This window comes from Stigmatopora argus, chromosome 15, assembly GCF_051989625.1.
Source record: "Stigmatopora argus isolate UIUO_Sarg chromosome 15, RoL_Sarg_1.0, whole genome shotgun sequence".
Classification (NCBI taxonomy): Eukaryota; Metazoa; Chordata; class Actinopteri; order Syngnathiformes; family Syngnathidae; genus Stigmatopora; species Stigmatopora argus.
This window is the reverse complement of record NC_135401.1, coordinates 12,867,300-12,887,355: the sequence shown is the minus strand read 5'-3', so window position 1 is coordinate 12,887,355 and position 20,056 is coordinate 12,867,300. Positions and strand designations below refer to the sequence as shown.

General features: G+C 40.1%; 1 protein-coding gene across 2 annotated transcripts; it reads left to right on the top strand.

Annotated features, from left to right (window-relative positions):
* The first annotated feature begins 699 nt into the window (after window positions 1-699).
* txlnbb (taxilin beta b) lies at window positions 700-19,108 on the top strand. 2 transcript variants are annotated; one of them, XM_077621096.1, is made up of 10 exons: window positions 705-751; window positions 8,673-8,910; window positions 11,808-11,899; window positions 11,965-12,135; window positions 13,454-13,648; window positions 14,768-14,887; window positions 14,954-15,028; window positions 17,582-17,674; window positions 17,756-17,851; window positions 18,683-19,108. In XM_077621096.1, the coding sequence occupies exons 2-10, from the start codon at window positions 8,688-8,690 to the stop codon at window positions 19,010-19,012; spliced, it is 1,395 nt and encodes a 464-aa protein (XP_077477222.1). In that variant the 5' UTR covers window positions 705-751; window positions 8,673-8,687; the 3' UTR covers window positions 19,013-19,108. The 2 variants fall into 2 exon arrangements, with proteins under 2 accessions (XP_077477223.1, XP_077477222.1); XM_077621097.1 differs by lacking the exon at window positions 8,673-8,910 and having other exon boundaries at window positions 700-751.
* Window positions 19,109-20,056: the final 948 nt, after the last annotated feature.

Here is a 20,056-nt window from a genome sequence, read left to right as displayed (position 1 = left end):
TACAAGGATGTGCGGTATGCAAGATGAATGAATGAGTGATTTATACGTATTAGCCCTTTCTAAGGCAAGTGGCTAAGACAAAAAAAGGCGTTCACAATTGTGGACATTTAGGGTCGTGTTGGCAAGATGTGTGACCTAAATGAGATAAGATCGAGAGTTCAATTCCTGGTGGGTTCTGACCTATTCTGTGTGGAGTTTGCATGCTCTCCCCGTGCCTCAGTGAGTTTTCCCCGGGTACTTTGATCAACCTGTGAGGAGTTTGCATGTTTTCCCTGTAAAGTTTTTTTTTTTATCTAAACATTTTGAAAATCATTAAAAGAGAAATAATTATAATTAAAAAGTATTGATTTTTCATTTTTCAGAATATAAAATAGTAGATATAAGAGGAGTAAAAGCTAAAATGGAGCATTTGTGCTGTTAACTCTTTGGATGCCATTGAAGGCGGATCGCTGTTAGGCATCCCATTCAAATTGACTAGAAATCTATCGTTGTCAATATCAGATAATGAATTTAGTGAATGTCCTATAAAGGCTTAACATGAAATAAGTAGTAATCAGGAATACTCGAGATAACAAGTAACTTCGGAGAATGTGAAAATGAACATTCTCTCCTGTCCTATCCTCATGTCTCCCTCTAGTTGGGGGGTGGTCTATTTTGAGGTGGTCTTATCACAGCTGTTGCATCTGTGGTGGCAGGCAGCCTTTTCAAGCACCTCCAAGCATTTTCTTTCCCCTTGCGGCCCTCGATCCCGGTAAGACCCCTCGCGTTTGGCTAGCTTCAGCCCATTTGTATTGAAAATAATTCACCTTAAATAGTTTTAAAAATGTTCTTTTCTCTGTAAAAGTGTTTGTTTGATGCATGTTTGCATTGTTTGACATTGACACATTCAATGGTGACTTTACAGTCTTAGACTACCCACAAGGTCTGTTATCTGTTTTTAAAGAATTTCTTTTTTTCATTCCTCAATTTTTTCTCCCAAGCAAACCACTGCTGCTTTTCTGATACCGCCAACCATCAATAGCGTGGGTTTGGGAGGAAATAAATAAATGTCTTGTCCATATAAAGAGGATCTAAAAATAGCCATGGCTCGGGAACAGGTGCCATGTGCTCAGCTTGTGAGAGCAGTGTGAAGGCCGTGCTAATTTTATGCACGTAAACATTTTCCAACTGGGATTCTGCACAATATAGTTAGTACTTGTTTTTGATCCTTCTTTCTCAAATGCTCATTTTTAATGTCTTTTCTGACCAGTTGTTCAAGTGTGAGTGCATGTTTCACACCATTTTAGCATAAAATGGTACATAGATATTTGTTGGCACATATTTACAAAACTGTGACTTATAAATGGAATCTCGTACAAAGAATGATAATATTAAGGATATAATGATGACTCAATCTAGACTGATAACATCAATTGTTCAAGCAATGATACAAGTGAATCAATAGAAAGGCAAAACATGGATTAATAGTCATATGCCATTTTGTTCAAAAGCATCTTTCATTCAAATATCTGAAATGTTTAGTATTAAAATTTTACAAAAATAGCTTTTTGGCTATTTAGCTAAAATGTTGTGCATTGTGTTAAATGCTAAATAATATTAGATCGATCGGAGGCTCTGAAATTAAATTGTATCAGATTTTGCAATGTTGACAAATGTCGCATTGTCGTTCAAACTATTGATATCACATTGCATTGTCATGAAATTGGGGATTAAAACGTCTAGAACAGGGGTGTCAGACTCGGGTTGGTTCGCGGGCCGCGTTAACGTCAATTCGATTTCATATGGGCCGGACCATTTTAGATATAATATTTAGATTTTTTTTAATGGATGTATTAAAAGAACTGGATTAAAATCCCTTAATATTCAATTTTTTATAGCTCTAAAACAATGTTTATTTTAGCTTTTTTATATATATTTATTTTTTTAGATTTTACAAAATGATTTTTGAACTAAAAACACAGAAAAAAAAGATTAAAAAATTACAATTATTGATTTAAAAGGGGGAAAAGCAGGAATTTTAATATACATCTATACTCTTCATTTTAATTTGATCCTAAAACAGAAACTCGGCACTCATGATTTACTTTCCAAAATGATGCGGCGGGCCAGATTTGGCCCCCGGGCCGCCACTTTGACACATGTGGTCTAGAGCATATGATTTTCCCGAGACTATTCGTTTTTGAGTAAAGTATTTGGAAGAGATCCTACAAAATTTTAAATGCCGGTCAACCTCGAATTTGTTACAATTTCGTTCAAATCTAAAAAAAAATCAGGCGAAGTTCCATCAATGTTCTTCTAAATCCTTTTAAAAAATATTATTTTTCGTTTTTACAAGAAATCCCAGATCAGGAGTGTTCAAACGTTTTTACTCCAAGGTCTACTTTTCAAGGAGTTAACCTTCCACGATCTACATTTATTTTCAAGGTCACCGACAAAGCTCAGCAATCATTTATGTTGATATACCTCACATTAGACTCTATCAACATGTATGATAGAGGTAGGGACGGGGGTGAAAATCCACTCTCGATTCATGCTAAAGCTCAAAGCGGACATGCCAAATTCGTAAGAGCCTAGCTAAGGAAAACGACAGAGGCGAGGGATCAAAATGTTATTGTCATGCGATCTACCAGTTGTACCTTGGTGATCTACCAGTTGTACCTTGGTGATCTACCGATAGTTCCTTGGCGATCTACCGGTAGATCATTGTTGGAATAATCCTTAGGTATTTCCAAATTTACAATAAAAGAGGCATCTTAAGTCTCATCGTTGTTTAATTCTTGCAAGAAGAGAATACATCCATCCGTGACTCCGGTCAGGATAATTCTAACAACTCGAGGTCTCTCTCGCTAATTTATTCATAAGATTTTAACGCCATGCCCCACAGAAGTCTAAAACAACTTTAGAGTCTCATAACAATTTATCACAGTTCTCAAAGCAATTGTAGGTCTGTCGAATCCTCCCAAGAGCGCTTGTTGTGGACCCATCCTGCGAAGCCAAAACAGTCCACAGTTCCCAAGGGCGCTTGTTGTGGACCCATCCTGCCCAAGGCCATTCACAGTCCTCATCATGCGAACCACAGTCCTTACTTTTGCAAGAGATGCATTAAAATGGCCTTTGTATTAATGTCAATAACTCTTCGTTGCAAGTACATATGATATAATATTGATACATATCTATAATAATGATAAACCTAACATTCCCCCCTAATATTATATGTGTAGGCAATCCCATAATCATTTTTTTATTTATGACAAATACAAATACACTTGGGGGAAGTCCGTTGTCTCGATCTTTACCAGAATTCACCTTACTTGCATGTCTGGCCTGAAAAAGGAAGAACAAAATCATTCTCGTTCAACTCATTTTCATAATTTGCATAATCCTGGACATCAATGTTATCACCAGTAGGCTATCTAATAAGCAGATACAATCCTTGTAATTCGGAATTTGTTAGAGCTACTGTATCAACCCTAAGTCGGTCTAGCAAAAAGCATAAGCAGGGAATAAGACAATACCCACACATTGTCAAAGTATTAGCCAAAACAGCTATTGATATCACCTCGGTGAAGGCCAATTTTTTACATTTGGCGAAGGCCTTATCCCACCAGTCTGCCAGAAGGTGGATCGTTTCACTCCAGAGTGCCTCTTCGTTTCCGGTTCAGGGTCTGCAGGCCTTCAACGGCCCAGGTTAGGGACCCATTGGGGGACGTGTTGTTGAGTACAACATTTTCAAACATTGCATACGCCCCCTGCTCCCTCAAGAGCACATCAACCGTCAGAAGCATATCAACCGCTTTGCGGTCCTGGAAAGTCATGAGACTGGTGGCTGCCAGCTGTTCCTTCATTGCAAATCCATTTTTTTGACATTGTAATGGCTGTTGTTCATCCTATTCATATTTTTATTTGGCATAACCCAAAGAAAAATAGACTCCTGTTGCAATTTGGCAAACCAACCCATAAGTTGGATCGCCATCCCTCGATGAGGCTCAACGTCGTTGAGAGAGGCCAGTCGCCGCACCGAAATTCCGAGCCGCCAATTGTATCTCCTTCACTCTAAAACAGATACTGGTAAAAACAGTGAAACCGAAGCACATAGTCCTGTTTCTTTTTTTTTTTCACAGGAGTTATATAATTTATTTGCCCCACTTCACCACCATAAGCCAAAACGTGGAATCAGTGAGACCGTTAATCTTGGACAATGGCCACACCATGTCTCACCCAGATTCAGACCATGCCTGTAAGGTTCAAACAGGTAAAGTTAGCACAGTGGAAAAATTGACTTGTCATTCACTGCTTCTGTAACAGGATAGACACCGTTTCAATATTTTTTCTTTTCTTTACAAGCAGGACACTTTTTTCTTTTGTAAAAACACTTTCCCCAAAGAATGGTGATTGAGGGAGATGTTATATCCGATCACATTTTCCCTCGTCTGGTCGTTTGTTTTAACCCTTTGTAAGAAGGTTTAGTCTCAATTGAAACGTTTGAACCATTGAAACCATATGGAGACAATAAAACCAATATACAAAGTTCTTTCCAATTAATATTGGAGTGTTTGCATTTTATTGTGTCAGAACGTTTATCTTACCCGTCTCCTCAACCGTTTCAACTGAGGGTACCTTCTTACAATGCAAAAGGTGGCTCCACATCCCCTTCTCGGCGTGCTAGTGCTTCTTCTTTATACTGCAGGTTGAGCACCTCCGTTGCTCCAGTCCGTTTCCTGTTGAGAAGCACAGTTTCCTTCTGCTAACCCAATTTAAATGCATTTTCTTAAAGATTTTTTCAGTTCCAATCGTGCAGTGAATAATGGCGATTTGTATGGTCTACTAAATAGGATTTCCCTATGTTGTTGTCCTGTTGAACTCGTTATGTAGGCAGTGATTTCATAACGAGATATGAAACCTTCTGTACATCCAGCCAACAATTTTGTTAACACAATTTGGGTGCCATTATCACTATAAATCTTTGGAATTTCAAATTGTGCACTGATATGCCGAGCACAGGTTAAGCATGCTCTGCCACCAACTTAACCCTATAAGTTGTGTAGTGGCACCGTACAGAGGCCACCCCCCTGTCGAGACACAGGACCTCCCATGACTCAAGCTAGCTTTGTTAAAAGCAGCTCACCCAAGTAAGCTGAGGTACCAATTTGTTTTTGTTTGTTTTTGTTATTATCTCAGTGATCCCAAATCTCACATATCGCAGAGCAGATTATTTGTTTCTCCACGTCAAGTTTCAAATGTGGAGTATTGCTGCTGCATTCCTGTCAAAAATTTCATTTGGTGATTTTTTTTCTTTCTTTTTGTTTTTGTTTTTGTACTAACCTGCCGCTGCCATCCTCGAAAGGCTTATTGGCGATTTCAGAAATCAATATCCAATTTCCAAATCCTTTTCCACCTTGATTATATCTTGGTGGCTAGCCAATCAAAAACACAAAAAGACAGACCATCATCCACGCTCACACTCATAATCAGGGGAAATTAGTGATCAACCAGTCTAGCATCCATAATTTTGGTTTGTTGGAGTAAACTGGAGTACCTGGAGAAAACCCACGAATTCTTGAGGACACCAGGAATACTCCACACTCTGGAAGGTCTGGATCCACCCCGCTTCCATTATTTTGGTAGATCCTCGAACCGCAAGGTTGATGCGTTAATTACTAGTCAATCAATTTGGGTCGTTTACCCATACATCAGTGGCCTGTAAATTTTCATCACAGGTGTAAACCACCATCCCCAGTGAGCCTTTTTGGTAGTTCACCCAATTTTTTCTGCCCCGTCAGCAATAATCATTCCAGAAGGAACTGGGTAAGTAATGTACTAGATTCGCGTGTCACACATCTACAAATAGAAATTTTTTTTGGAAGTCCAATCGCCGCCGTTCGTCGCCCTAGTCAGCCAGGATGAGCAACTGGAGTGGCTCTGATTAACTCTTTGTTTGCCAATAATGCAATAACGGAAAAGTTGTGACATATCGAAACACACACACACACAAGTATATTAACCATTTGTAAAAATGTACCTCCATATTTCGCATTAAGTTATACCCTCTTTCAATGCTATCAGTTTAGCTGTTTGTACGCAGAATTGAGGCAGCAATAGTTTCACCTCTAAGGTTTGTTTTAGTAGTTGTCAATGTATTTCGCATTCTGTTCGAATTTTGCCCGTTTCATTTTATTCCTAGACAACCCATCTACTTAAAGCATTACTCAAAGGTTGATACTTTATAACTTGGAGATGCTTGGAGATTTTCATCTGTTAACCAAAATATTCCCGCTAGCGGACGGGCTCAAAACCAGGATAAGCCGCAATAAGCCATTTCATTCCAGTAAATTGACAGTACATTTAGTTACTATTAACAAAGTATGCCTAGCACTTGGAAATAACCATTCTAATTGCCATTTTACAAGCTTCAGCATCACACAAAAATTCCATTTGAATTCCATTCACAAAAAATTTGATCTCTGGTTTAACCAAATCAAATGCCAGTGTTTCCATTAAATTTAGCTCAACATCCTCATATTCAAAATCCTCATTCAAAACATTTTGAGCAGGCATGCCTTGTTTTTAGAGACCCTCTTGTCCAGGCAATCACACGATATATGCCCCAATTTTCCACAAACCCAGCACATAGCATTTTTGAAACCCCGATTTCTGTTTAACCTCCTTATTTGTTTTTTCCCAATCTCTTGGCTAACATTTCTATTCTCTTGCCACCTATCTCGGTAAATATTTTCCCCGTCAGCCGAGGAGGCCGCGCTATTTTTTTATTTTATATTTTTTTACACAACGGACCCGTTTTATCACTCTTCTTTATGTGGAACAAGCCGTCTCGCTTGTATCTCCATTCACATATTATATATAGATTACTTTTATGCTTAGTGCGTATTTTATCCTGCAGGTTTTAATATTTCATGCATATTTAAGCTGGCCAGCAAACCCATATTTGTTTATGCATAAATTTAGGTGTTTAACCCTTGTAGCGGTTTGATTTTCAACAAACTTCCAATCTTTACACGGCAGACGCTGTTTCGGATCGTCATCCCTAGCCGCTTTGTTATTCGAGCTGCCCATTTTAAAGTTTTAGTTCGCGTGCACTCAGTTATCAGTTAGTTAACTTTCTTTTCCGCCTTTTATTATCGGAACTACACACGTTACACACGTAACACAAATGTATACCCTAGCCTGATATACCGTCGGAGTTATATTTGTACTTTTCACAGTACAGGACACCCCGAACTGCCCTAACACACGTAACACAAATGTATACCCTAGCCTGATATACCGTCTGAGTTATATTTGTACTTTTCCGGACCACAGTACAGGACACCCCGAACTGCCCTAAGTTTTATAGACTCATGCTCTGTCTCTTCACCTGGTAGAGACTAGGATGCCCAGGGTTTTATTGTCTCATTTCTCAAAATGGACCTACACATGCAATGCCCCTTTGCGCATTTGGCAACCGTCAGCAAATGCAGACATTCATGTGGACTTACCAGAGATGTACTCAGATGTCTCTTTCAGTAGGATTAGTCGTCAACCGTCGAGAATCCAGGGCGCTCCTTCGAGTAATCCAGCATTTAGATGCCGTGGCCACGGTCTTTCCAGATATCGAACGGAAGCGTCCTGGATTCTGTTTCGGTATCTTGACCACAGGCTCGAAGGACCAAACTGTTGGAATAATCCTTAGGTATTTCCAAATTCACAATAAAAGAGGCATCTGAAGTCACATCTTTGTTTAATTCTTGCAAGAAGAGAATACATCCATCCATGACTCCAGTCAGGATAATTCTAACAACTCGAGGTCTCTCTCGCTAATTTATTCATAAGATTTTAATGCCATGCCCCACAGAAGTCTAAAACAACTTTAGAGTCTCATAACAATTTATCACAGTCATCAAAACAATTGTAGGTCTGCCGAATCTTCCCAAGAGCGCTTGTTGTGGACCCATCCTGCAAAGCCAAAACAGTCCACAGCTCCCAAGGGCGCTTGTTGTGGACCCATCCTGCCCAAGGCCATTCACAGTCCTCTTGATGCGAATCACAGTCCTTACTTTTGCAAGAGATGCATTAAAATGGCTTTTATTAATGCCAATAACTCTAACATAAAAGAAAAGCGTCCGAGCACATATATATATATATATATATATATATATATATATATATATATACATATATATATATAATATGGATACACATCTATAATAATGATAAACCTAACACCCGGGCCGCACAAAATGATGCGGCGGGCCAGATTTGGCCCCCGGGCCGCCACTTTGACACCTGTGCATTAGACTCTATCAACATGTATGGTAGCGGTAGAGACGGGGGTGAAAATCCACTCTCGATTCATGCTAAAGCTTAAAGTGGACATGCCAAATTCGCAAGAGCCTAGCTAAGGAAAACGACCGAGGGGAGGGATCAAAATGTTATTGTCATGCGATCTACCAATCGTACCTTGGTGATCTACCGATAGTTCCTTGGCAATCTACCGGTAGATCATGATCTACATAATGCGCCCCCCTGTCTTTGATCATAAGAAATGCAGTAGAACCTTCAAAAACAGTTCAAAAACAATCTGGTCAACTCTTCAGTTTGTGTGGCTTTCCATATTGGCCTAGCTACAAAATAAATACAAACACACCAATACAAATGAAAATATGATTACCCTGTAGGAAAGTAAATTACAGATGGAGCCCTGTCTGGAGAAGAGCACCAATGCTGAGACTAAGCCAGCAGTCCCGGTTGGAGACCCTGACCCCGACCTGATCGAAGACCTGGGCAAACAACTGGATGACATCATCAGCACCTACCAGACAGACGAGGTTCCAGAGGAGTCGGAAGAGAAGGAAGCGGTCCGGCCCAACACCCGACGGGACCAGAAATTGGAGAAAAAGATGCTGAAAAACTTGGGTAGGGTTTTTTTGGGGGGGGGGGGCACGGACGGCCCTGGGCGACTAGATGCCATCGGCGAACGAAAGTAGAGCTAGGAGCTATATATAGTATATTTTTCAAATATGGTCTATTTTGTAAATATTGCATTTTCACTTTAAAGGGTGGGTGTCGGTCACTGTTGATGGTTCACCTGAAACGATTGATGAGTAAGTTACGCCCTGTGCACTTTACCTCATATTCATGTGTATATATTTAATCAGTGGCGGTCCGTGCATTTTCTCGTAGGGCCTTCAACGGGTAAAATACACTTCCTAACAACATTTAAATACTGGAGCTTTTCAGACATTACAACCGGGCCGGGGGGTGATTTTCCCGGGAAAATACAGCGATGGACGTCAATGGGGAAACGGCAAAAATCCTTTTTAACTGTACACAACATCCATCCTCCTTTCTTTCTTCCTTCTTTTCGAAGCTAATGCTGAAAGTCGAGCCTCTCCTGTCGTATTTCTGGCATAGTCCACCTTGAAAATGGCTTTAAATCAACACAACAATATATTTGCCTGTGCAGCTCGCTACAGATACAGTTTGGTAGCTCTGGCTAATCACTAGCCAATCATAGTTGGTGAAAGCTATGACGTATCCCTACGCCTGCGAGAAGGCATTGTGGTGTTGCCAACTCGAAATCTGATTGGTTAAAGCAACAGTCTTATCAACGCTTGTTTAATGCAGCAGAGCCTGCAGAACTGATTGTGAAGGCCTTGAGGCAGATTTCTGACCCTGGCAACAAATAATGGCTGAAATATGATTGGTTAAATGCTTCAATATGAAAACACACAACCAGGGGGAAAAGCAATGAAAGGAAGCTAACAGACAATTTGGAATTATTTAATAAGTATTGATGGACAAAATATAACATATGATTCAAATATTTCTCAGGCCACAAGCAGAGAGGCCCGGCTTCGCCGGTCCCAGCTGCGACAAAGCCTCTCCACTTTTGGAGCAGCCGTTGAAGTAACAGATGCTGGATCCCTCTGCTTGTTGGATGTAAAATGCAGCCGTAAAATGTGCCGATCTTAGTAATAGGTTGTTTTCGTGAATGCACTCGAGTCTCCAAAATCGAGGGTTTTTATCAATTCTTAGCTACGTGCATCCATTGACCTGGAAAAAGATAGGCTTAAAATGTTCTTCATGGTGCTTTAAATAAACAACGTCATTTTTGTCTAAAAAATGCGTTTGTACCGAAATAATAAGCCCAAAGTTGCACTTTTTGACCTTAAAAATGAGACTCCCAGATAGAAAAAAATATTTTTTGAAAAACTGGGGCCCAAATTCAAAAACGGACAAACACACTAACGCGCGCACACACACGCCCCCCCCCCCCCCTCACACACACACACACACACACACACACACACACACACACACAGGGGCATACCCTGGATTGGTTGCCAGCCAATTGGGGGTCACATGGTAATCTATATTTGTGTTGTATGTGTAGAATATTGACATGGACTTGATATGTTAGAAAAGATGAGTAACCATGAATATTATTTTTTTTTCCCTGAGTATCCCCCCTTATCCCCAAGGCAATATGATGCTAAGATGGCATCCTCGGCAACCACCTGACTCGCAAATATTGGGTGACACATACAGATTTTGATGAAATGTCGTTTGTACCTTCCATCATAAATCTGGATTAATTCATGTGGATTGGAATGAATTCTGATTTAAGACTACCCGTGTAAATTATTTGGATCTGTCATGTGGATTACAAAAGTATTTTTATTAGAAATACCTTTTTTCATTTTTAATGGATTTCTGTTGCATTCGTACAACCTTACAACTCATTGGTTGACTTTATTTGGGGAGCACGATCTTGAAGCGGGAAGGATATAGAATCTGAATTCGGAAGATTTTTTTAAGCGCACTATAATGCATGGTATGGTATGAACCAATAAGACTTAGTATCTTTTCTCGGTTTGGAATTCCAAAAATCTTGATCTTAATCATGGTCTCAGCAATTTCTGGTTTGGGGCAAGTTTTGGATGTGTTGTTCAGCGTGACCGGATGTTTCGTCGAAAGATGTTTGGTCGCCGGACGTTTGGTCCCCGGACGTTTGGTCGACCGGACGTTTGGTAGAACGGACGTTTGGTAGAACGGACGTTTGGTAGAACGGGTTCGCATGAAATTGATAGATTTTAACATTGGGTGAATAGGGATTTAATGACTATTATTTAACATTGAGTGAATAGGGTTAGGGTTAAACAAATGAAAGTCTTGTGACTCAAACCTCGGGACTCGCGAACCCGTTCTACCAAACGTCCGTTCTGCCAAACGTCCGTTCTGCCAAACGTCCGTTCTGCCAAACGTCCGTTCTGCCAAAAGTCCGTTCTGCCAAACGTCCGTTCTGCCAAACGTCCGTTCTGCCAAACGTCCGTTCTGCCAAACGTCCGTTCTGCCAAACGTCCGTTCTGCCAAACGTCCGTTCTGCCAAACGTCCGTTCTGCCAAACGTCCGTTCTGCCAAACGTCCGTTCTACCAAACGTCCGTTCTACCAAACGTCCGTTCTACCAAACGTCCGTTCTACCAAACGTCCGTTCTACCAAACGTCCGTTCTACCAAACGTCCGTTCTACCAAACATCCGGTCGACCAAACGTCCGGGGACCAAACGTCCGGGGACCAAACGTCTTTCGACGAAACGTCCGAGTACTGTTGTTCAGTATTACAGTTTATGATTTCTTGTAACCTGACCATTGCTCACGAACACCAGTGCAGTGGTTGGGAAACCCTGCCATGGACTGGTCGCCAGTCATCCGCAGGGCACACAGAAAGACAGACAACCATTGTATGGCCAATCATAAAAGCACCAAGCTTGAATTGAACACTAAATGGGAGTTTCTCTGTCACCACTCAGGGAAAGACGCCATGCTCCTGATGCAAAGTCTGAACAAACTTGACACTCCCGAGCAGAAACTAGAGGCCACCATAAAGAAGCACGCCGAACTGGTGAGTGTTTTTTTCAGGCACGGGAGTGTTTAATCCGGTTTAAGATGTCTGGACTGTGGGTGTAGTTGGAGGAACATCGGAGCGACCAGAAGCAGTTGAAACTTCTGCAGAAGAAGCTTCTGCAGATCATGAAAGAGAAAGACCAGCTGCAAAGTGAGCATAGTCGTGCTGTCCTCGCTCGCAGCAAACTGGAGGGGCTCTGTCGGGAACTGCAGCGGCACAACAAGACGCTAAAGGTAAACCCTTACTTGAATAGGGTGTCAAAATGGGGTGGAAAGGGAGGGTCGTACTCATATAAATTTAATGGCTGGTATCAGGTAGTTTACTGATTTTATAACTTTACTATTATTGTTATTGTTGATACATTAAAGTAAAAAGTATAAAGTACAAAGTAAAGTAAAAAGGGATGTATTAAGAAATATTAAAATGCAACTTAATATAACTGATACAAATTTATCATTTACGTCCCAGCAGAAAGAATCTTTGAAAAAAATATTATTTTCATTCCTATGTTCTTTGATAGTGGAAAAAAAAAATTAAAACTTGACCCATCGTGAGTAGTGGCAGGCAGTTTTAACAGTGCTAAAAAATATTTCAAGTTAAAACACATTGCTACGCGAAGGCCTTTGACTAATACATTTTCCTTTTTTTGTGGAATCCAGGCCCCGATGTTTAAACAATTTCTCATCTCATCTCATTCTCTGAACCGCTTTATCCTCACTAGGGTCGCAGGAGGTGCTGGAGCCTATACCAGCTGACTTCGGGCCAGAAGCGAGCGACACCCTGAATCGGTGGCCAGCCAATCGCAGGGCACAAGGAGACAAACAACCATTCACGCTCACACTCATACCTAAGGGCAATTTAGAGTGTCCAATCAGTCTACCATGCACATCTTTGGAATGTGGGAAAAAAACGGAGTGCCCAGAGAAAACCCACACAGGCCCAGGGAGAACATGCAAACTCCACACAGGTGGACCAACCTGGATTTGAACCCAGGTCCCCCAATGTGCTAACCACTCATCCGCCGGGCCGCCCGTTTAAGCAATGTATAATTCGCATAATTAAACACATGGGTTGGTTAGTGTGTCGGCCTCACAGTTCTGGGGTTTGAACCCAGCTCGGTCCTCCTGTGTGGAGTTTGCATGTTCTCCCTGGTGTGGGTTTTCACCGGGTACTTTGGTTTCCTCCCACATTCCCAAAAAATGCATGATAGGCTGGTTAATTTTGGCCCTAGGTATGAGTCCAGCAATTGGCTGGCCACCAATTCACGGGGTCGCCTGCCTCGTGCCTGAAGTCAGCTAGGATACCTCCTGCGATCCTTGAGGATAAGCGGTTCAGAAAATGAATAATTAAATACCTTTAGATTTAAGATGATTAATACGAGCTATTGCCAGTCTTTTTAAGTCTTTGTGAGAGTTTTCTTAAGGCATAATGATATTCTGAACTGATGACTTCTATATGACCTAAGATTCTACGTGTCCCCGTCTGGGAACCTCCTCGAAAGATTTCTGGAGAGGCCACTCCAGATGGAAATAATGCAAATGTCATCGGCAGGAGGAGACTCTTCAGAGATGCCGTGAAGACGACCTAAAGAGGAAGGAGATCACCACCCACTTCCAGGGAACCTTGAGTGACATACAGGCTCAGATCGAGGAGCACAGCAACCGCAACACCAAACTGTGCCAGGAGAACAGCGGCCTGGCCGACAAACTCAAGGGTCTCGTCACGCAGTATGACCAGCGAGAGGCCGTATGTAGTCTTAGTTGAGAGACTGCAATTTTTAGATTGAGGTTGTCCTTTTTACACTGAATGCACATTTTGATTTTGAGAATTTCAAGACATTCTCAAGACCATTTAAAACTAAATTTAATCATAATTCTGTGGTAAAGCTCAATGGCAACCTAGCAAAAAAACACAAAAAACAAAAAAACAAAAAACTCTAATTTCAAAATTGTCAGAAGACATCTTCAGCTAGTCAGCCTCACTGTTCTGAGAACGAAGGTTCAACCCCAGGTGCGTTCAGACCTTTCTGTGTGGAGTTTGCATGTTCTGCCCGGCTTGCATAGTTTTTCTCTGGGTACTTCGGTTCCCTTCCACATCTCCCAAAAAATGCATGTACCCCGGATATTGTCCATATTGTGCTGGGAGAGGCTGCAGCATGGAAAATCAATGAATAGAGATAGAGCGAGAGAAAACATAGGCATTTTGGGTCTTGACCACACTGGATCACCAAATGTAATTATTGTGGCCCACATGACTCAAAATGTTGATGTATGTGGATGGCAGGTTTTTTTTCCCAAGATTATTTTTAGATTAGGGAAAATGTAAGTCTTTTAAGAGACTTTATCAAGATTAAAAGAAATTCAGAAGTTGTTCTTTGTTTATTCCCAAAATATGAATTTCCTGATTCAAGATCAAAATGTTATTTTGTTATAAAACAAAACGTTCAAACTAAGGAAGACTATAACTAAAGAACACAAATTTACTGACATGCAAGCTCCACACCGCTAAGTCCGAATCTGAGATTGAACCCTCAAACTCAGAACCGTGAGGCAGACACACAAACAACTCGATCACTGGGCCGCCATTAAAAAAAAGTGCTCTTAAACATTTTGTGTAGTACATATGGATGTATGTCACCAATTTTATGATGACATATTAAAATATTTGCCAATATTGCAAAGTCTCCCACAAATTTGGATCGGAGGGGTTTGGTGAATTTAAAACATGAACAAAATCAGTTACATTTCACCTTTAAAAAGATAAATTATTTCAAACGTTTGAACGAAGACCTACATTACACACAACAAAATAATGTTGATGTTTATTTTGCGGTTTGGTTTAATTTTTGCAACTGTCTTCTGCCAGAACCTAGAGAAAGTATTCAAGCACCGTGACCTGAAGGAGAAGCTTCTGGATACCAAACTGACTCAGGCCAATATGTTGCTGAAGGAGTCCAACGAAAAGCACAAGCTGGAGAGGGAACTGGTATGTGCTCATACATTTTTCTTTGGTGCCCAACCCCCATTGCCGACTTTCTTCATGTCCCAACAGCTGCTACAAAAGGCCGCCGAGTACAAGTCGCAGGCAAAGCTCTTGAAGGACAGTGAGGTTGACCTGAAGGCGCAGGTATGCTCAAAGAGAAATAAAAAACATGATTCAAAACTTTCATGAAAAGTATTTTGTGTGATGTGGCCCCTTTTATGACCCTTTACTGAGTAAGTGATTATTTTTGTTGGTCTAATAAAAAAATAACTCCTTAAAGGAGCATTATCTACCACTGTTGGTCAATAATGGTACTGCAACCAGAGTCAAATAACTTCATATTACAGTGGCACCTCTACTTACAAAATTAATTGGATCCAGAACTTGTTTCATAACTTGGATTTTTTGTAAGCAGAGTAGTATTGTTATATGTATTAATTCCCTAATTCGTTCCACAGTCCTAAAAAAAACTACCAACTAAATCCTTTAAAATTGAAAAAGTGTTTTTTTATGAAAGATGTGAGAATACGCAAAATGAGATGACAGTAAAATGATTTATTAGTGTATTAAAATGAATATGACAATTTTCTACTCGTGCAGGTGCATAGGTGTAGTAAGGAGAACGCTAACCTAGTCAATAGACAAAGAAAATAAACACATCTTAACAACTTGAAATTTTAAATTCAAAACAACTTAGCATTAAATAGAAATTAACATTTTTCAGTTTTATCATTTGATTAGCATTTAATATTTAACCTGAATCCACCACTCCTTCTTACCTGCTTGGGTTCCATCCCTGTATCTCAAGGGTGTCAGACTCGGGTTGGTTTGCGGGCCGCTTTAACGTCAACTTGATTTTTTTAAATAAATGAATTAAAAGAACTGGATTAAAAGCCCTGAATATTCAGTTTTTTATAGATCTAAAACAATGTTTATTTTAGCTTTTTTATATATATTTGTAGATTTAAAAAAATAATTTTTGAACTAAAAGCACAGAAAAAATGGATTAAAAAATTACAATTATTGATTTAAAAGGGGGAAAATCAGGAAATGTAATATACATCTATACTCTTCATTTTAATTTGATCCTAAAACAGAAAGTCGGCACTCATGATTTACTTTCCCAGGCCACACAAAATGATGCGGCGGGCCAGATTTGGCCCCCGGGCCGCCACTTTGATGCCTGTGCTGTATCTCCTGCGATGTCTTTCTCTGCTATCCAAAGGAGTAATTGTCTCACCATCTCCTCCCTCAGTGACGACCTCTTCTTTGAAATTACATAGAGGCCATGCCAAAGAGTCGTCCCCTTAATGCTTCATTCTTCTTCAATATGATAGCGGTAGTAGGTGGATTACGGCCATATTAGCTTGCAATATCAGTCCTCTGTTTTTCTTCGAAGGACAACCAGGCCCACTTCTTCGTTTCATTCGCACCAGTAATTTTAAATAAAGAACAAAGTTGCTTTAACCACTCCCCCCCAAAAAAGTTAGAACTCTGTGACGACGAAGGGCGGTAAAAAAAGAGAGTTGTTGTTGTGAGACAGCCAATTGAAGGCCAGCAGAGTGTAGAGAGATTGTCAAGCAGAACGCAACGCTACAGCGACAATTTCAAAATAAAGATTCAGCTACAAGAAATGTATTTATTATTTTGTGGGATTTCGTAACTTGGATCTTGTTTTTGTATTGTGAAACAGTAATTTGCAAAACAGAGGGCCACGTAAAGTGAAAATGCTGCATATCACAGCACGTTTGTAAGTATTTAATGTTAGCAAGAACTTTGTTTCTATCCTTATTGTCAATTCGCCATACAGGACAGTAATATAGTAAAAAGCAAAATTCTTTCTTCTCGAGGAGCAGTGGTGCAAATTTGGGGTCTGTCGTAAATATATTTTCCTCCTAATCAGTTCTTGTTAAGTCTCCAGTGGATCTCCTTGTTTTGTTTCTGAATTTGTCATGACTCATTTGAAATTTGGGACGAGATATTTTTGCTGTATTGGTAAACGACATGTGATTCTGACTGTAATCGTGGCAGCAACCTTAGTTTACGTAGCCTACAGAGCTGTGGGAAACCAAATGAAGACTGCAAAATGACTTCACAATTGGCTGATTAGTGGAGGGCGGGACATCTCTTGTGAACACAGAATTAAAACAATACAATTGGAAAATCTCGGCTTAACCATGGAGAACTGTTTTACAAGTATTTACAAAAAGCATGTTTCTTTAATGGCTACCATTTAGTATACAAGTGGGGATGCCAGGTCTCAATTTTATGTAGCGTATACATATTAAAGGTGTTGGAGGCCTGGTGGTGGAGTGGTTGGTACATCGGCCTCACAGTTCTGGGCTAAATGGTTCATCTTTTAAGATGTTTTTTTTTAATACTTAGAATCTTGCACTTAAGCAGGTTTCAATCAAAGCTGGTCTGCACTAAAAGCTTGAGAAAATAATACAATGAAGGCCATATGTTGTTCAAACAACACATTTACTTTAATGCTGAATGAGGTTTCCGAAATAAATTAAGATAAATGAACTATTATGTCCATTTAGATTATCTTTTGATTGTGTTTGATCCTTTACTGCCAGACTCTCCCAGACAAAATGAATGTAATGTCTAACGCTGTCAATGGCAGCCAATTAGGTCAATGTGTGCCCTATAATATACTATTTTTAAACAATAAGACTTATCTATTCTCCTCAGCTTGACATGTACTCCAAGAAGTTTGATGAATTCCAGGGCACCATTTCAAAAAGTAACAGCATCTACAGCAGCTTCAAACAGGACATGGACAAAGTAAGAATGGCGGCTTTTGAAGGTGACTGAAAAAAAGAGCGAGATATTTTTAGGTGCTTAACATGTTTGTTGTGTTGCAAGATGGCCAAGAAGATGAGGAAGCTGGACAAGGAGTGTCAATCATGGAAGAGTCGCTTCGATGGCTGCAACATGAGCCTCATTAACATGGTGGCGGATGTAAGGCGACTTTTCTCTTTGTTCTTCCCTAATCATGTGATGGAGTGCACGTGTGACGCTCATTATAGCTCAAAAGGAGCGGGAGGCGGGAGGTGTCAGCCTGACCGAATATACTGTACACACTTTGATTTATGACAAATAGATAACAACCTGTATGCAAAAATGAGATTATTCAGGAAAAAAGAATTTGCCTGCTGAGGTATGTGTAGTTTTTGCAATTCTGGTGTTCTTAAGCAAATGATGGTGGATGAGTGATTAGGGCGTCCTCCTCACAGTTATGGTGTTGAGGGTTTGATTCCATGACGGTCCTCACGGTGTGGAGCTTGCATGTTCTCCCCGGGGTTGCGTGGGTTTTCTCCGGGTACTCTGGTTTCCTCCCACATCCCACAGACATGCATGGTAGGCTGGTTGAACACTCTAAATTGCCCTTAGGTATGAGCGTGAGAGTGAATTGTTGTCCGTCTCCTTGTGCCCTGCGATTGGCTGGTCACTAATTTAGGGTGTCTCACTGCCAGGTGTCCCTGTCTTGTTCATATATCTATCTATCTATCTATCTATCTATATATATATATATATATATATATATATATATATATATATATATATATATATATATATATATACATATCTATATATACATATATGTGTATATGTGTATATATATATATATATATATATATATATGTGTGTATATATATAAATATATATATATATATATATATATATATATATATATATATATATATATATATATATATATATATATATATATATATATATATATATATATATATATATATATATATACACTCATGTTTGTGTGCTGTGCAGAAAGCAGTACGGGACAAGGAGCTGGAGTTGCTCACCATCAAAAACCAAAAGCTGGAGAGTCTATGCAGGGCTTTGCAAGACGAGAGGAAAAATCTCTTCGAGAAAGCGCAAGCGGCCAAAAAGGAGGTCCTGCAGAAGGAGGAGCCAGGGGATGAGCCGACAACTGTCAGCTCCCCAGAAGCCCCCATGGGCCAGGAGCAGGCCCTCTCGAAAGAAACTGACAACACAACAACACCCGCGCCCTCAGGAGGCGCCCCTGAACTGGTGGACAACCACACAGAAGGCAGCAAACAATGCCAAGAACATTTGGAACTGAAGCCTGCTGATTAACACAGCAAATGTTCTGCTTTTTACTGGGTAGCAATAAAATAAGTAAGAAAGAAAGAAAAAAGTTGGATTTTTTTAAAGGCAAGGATGTATTTCTAAACTTAGGGGAAAAAAGTATGATTATGTTTCATGATTATGTTTAATGATTAAAAAAGCTGTTTAGATATCCATCACTGATCACGTTGTTCTTTTAATTAAAAATTAACTGATTTACATTGACTATACAGCGGTGGCCCAGCAGTTGAGTGGTTAGCGGGTCGGTCTCACAGCTCTGAGGTCCTGGGTTCAAATCCAGGTCGGTTCATGTGTGTGTAGTTTGCATGTTGTCCCCGGGCCTGCCTGGGTTTCCTCCGGGTACTCCGATTTCCTCTCACATTCCAAAAACATGCCGATTGGACCCTAGGCATGGTTGTCCGTCTCCTTGTGATTTCAATATCTATACAAATATCAACAGAGCATTGTCTTTGGACTTGTCTTAAGAACAAAATGATTCCAAGCCTTTTAATGGAAATGAACGTTTTCAGCCTACAGAGGGCTCAATTGTGTAGCTCCGCTAAAATCAGAGTGAAATGAAGATGTGGCAGGCTAGTCCAGGCTAGTGTATCCGCGTGATATATTTGTTTTTATGCCAGCTGCCCATCCTGACACAACGCTTAAAACACTGAAACTAAGCAAACGCATCAACAACCTTCCAAATGGTATAGCTGCTTCGATATTATGTAATAAATTAGCTTATCTCCATGATGGTATCATCATAGGCACTGAAACATAATCAGTCATCTCAGTTCAATTAGATTTGATGTCTACCGTGGTCAAAGAAAGTGAATGAGTTAAAAGTGAGGTCATTTGCAGGGGTTGGGGAACGTTAGTAACCTGAAAACGCATTTTTGGAGTTGAAACGGTGGTCTATAAAAAAAATAAAAAAATAAAAAAAAAACCTGAGTCCACATAGACGATCCGAGATCAGGACAAGATCAAGACAGTCAAAATGTAGTCTCAAAACTAAGACCTGTCTTAAGTATTATAACACTACCGGATACCGTGCCA

Coding starts and splice junctions, on each gene's coding strand:
- txlnbb (XM_077621096.1), top strand. CDS start 8,688: ATGGAGCCCTGTCTGGAGAAGAGCACCAATGCTGAGACTAAGCCAGCA. Junction 8,911..11,807: donor AAAGATGCTGAAAAACTTGG/GTAGGGTTTTTT, acceptor GTCACCACTCAG/GGAAAGACGCCATGCTCCTG. Junction 14,888..14,953: donor ACAAGCTGGAGAGGGAACTG/GTATGTGCTCAT, acceptor ATGTCCCAACAG/CTGCTACAAAAGGCCGCCGA.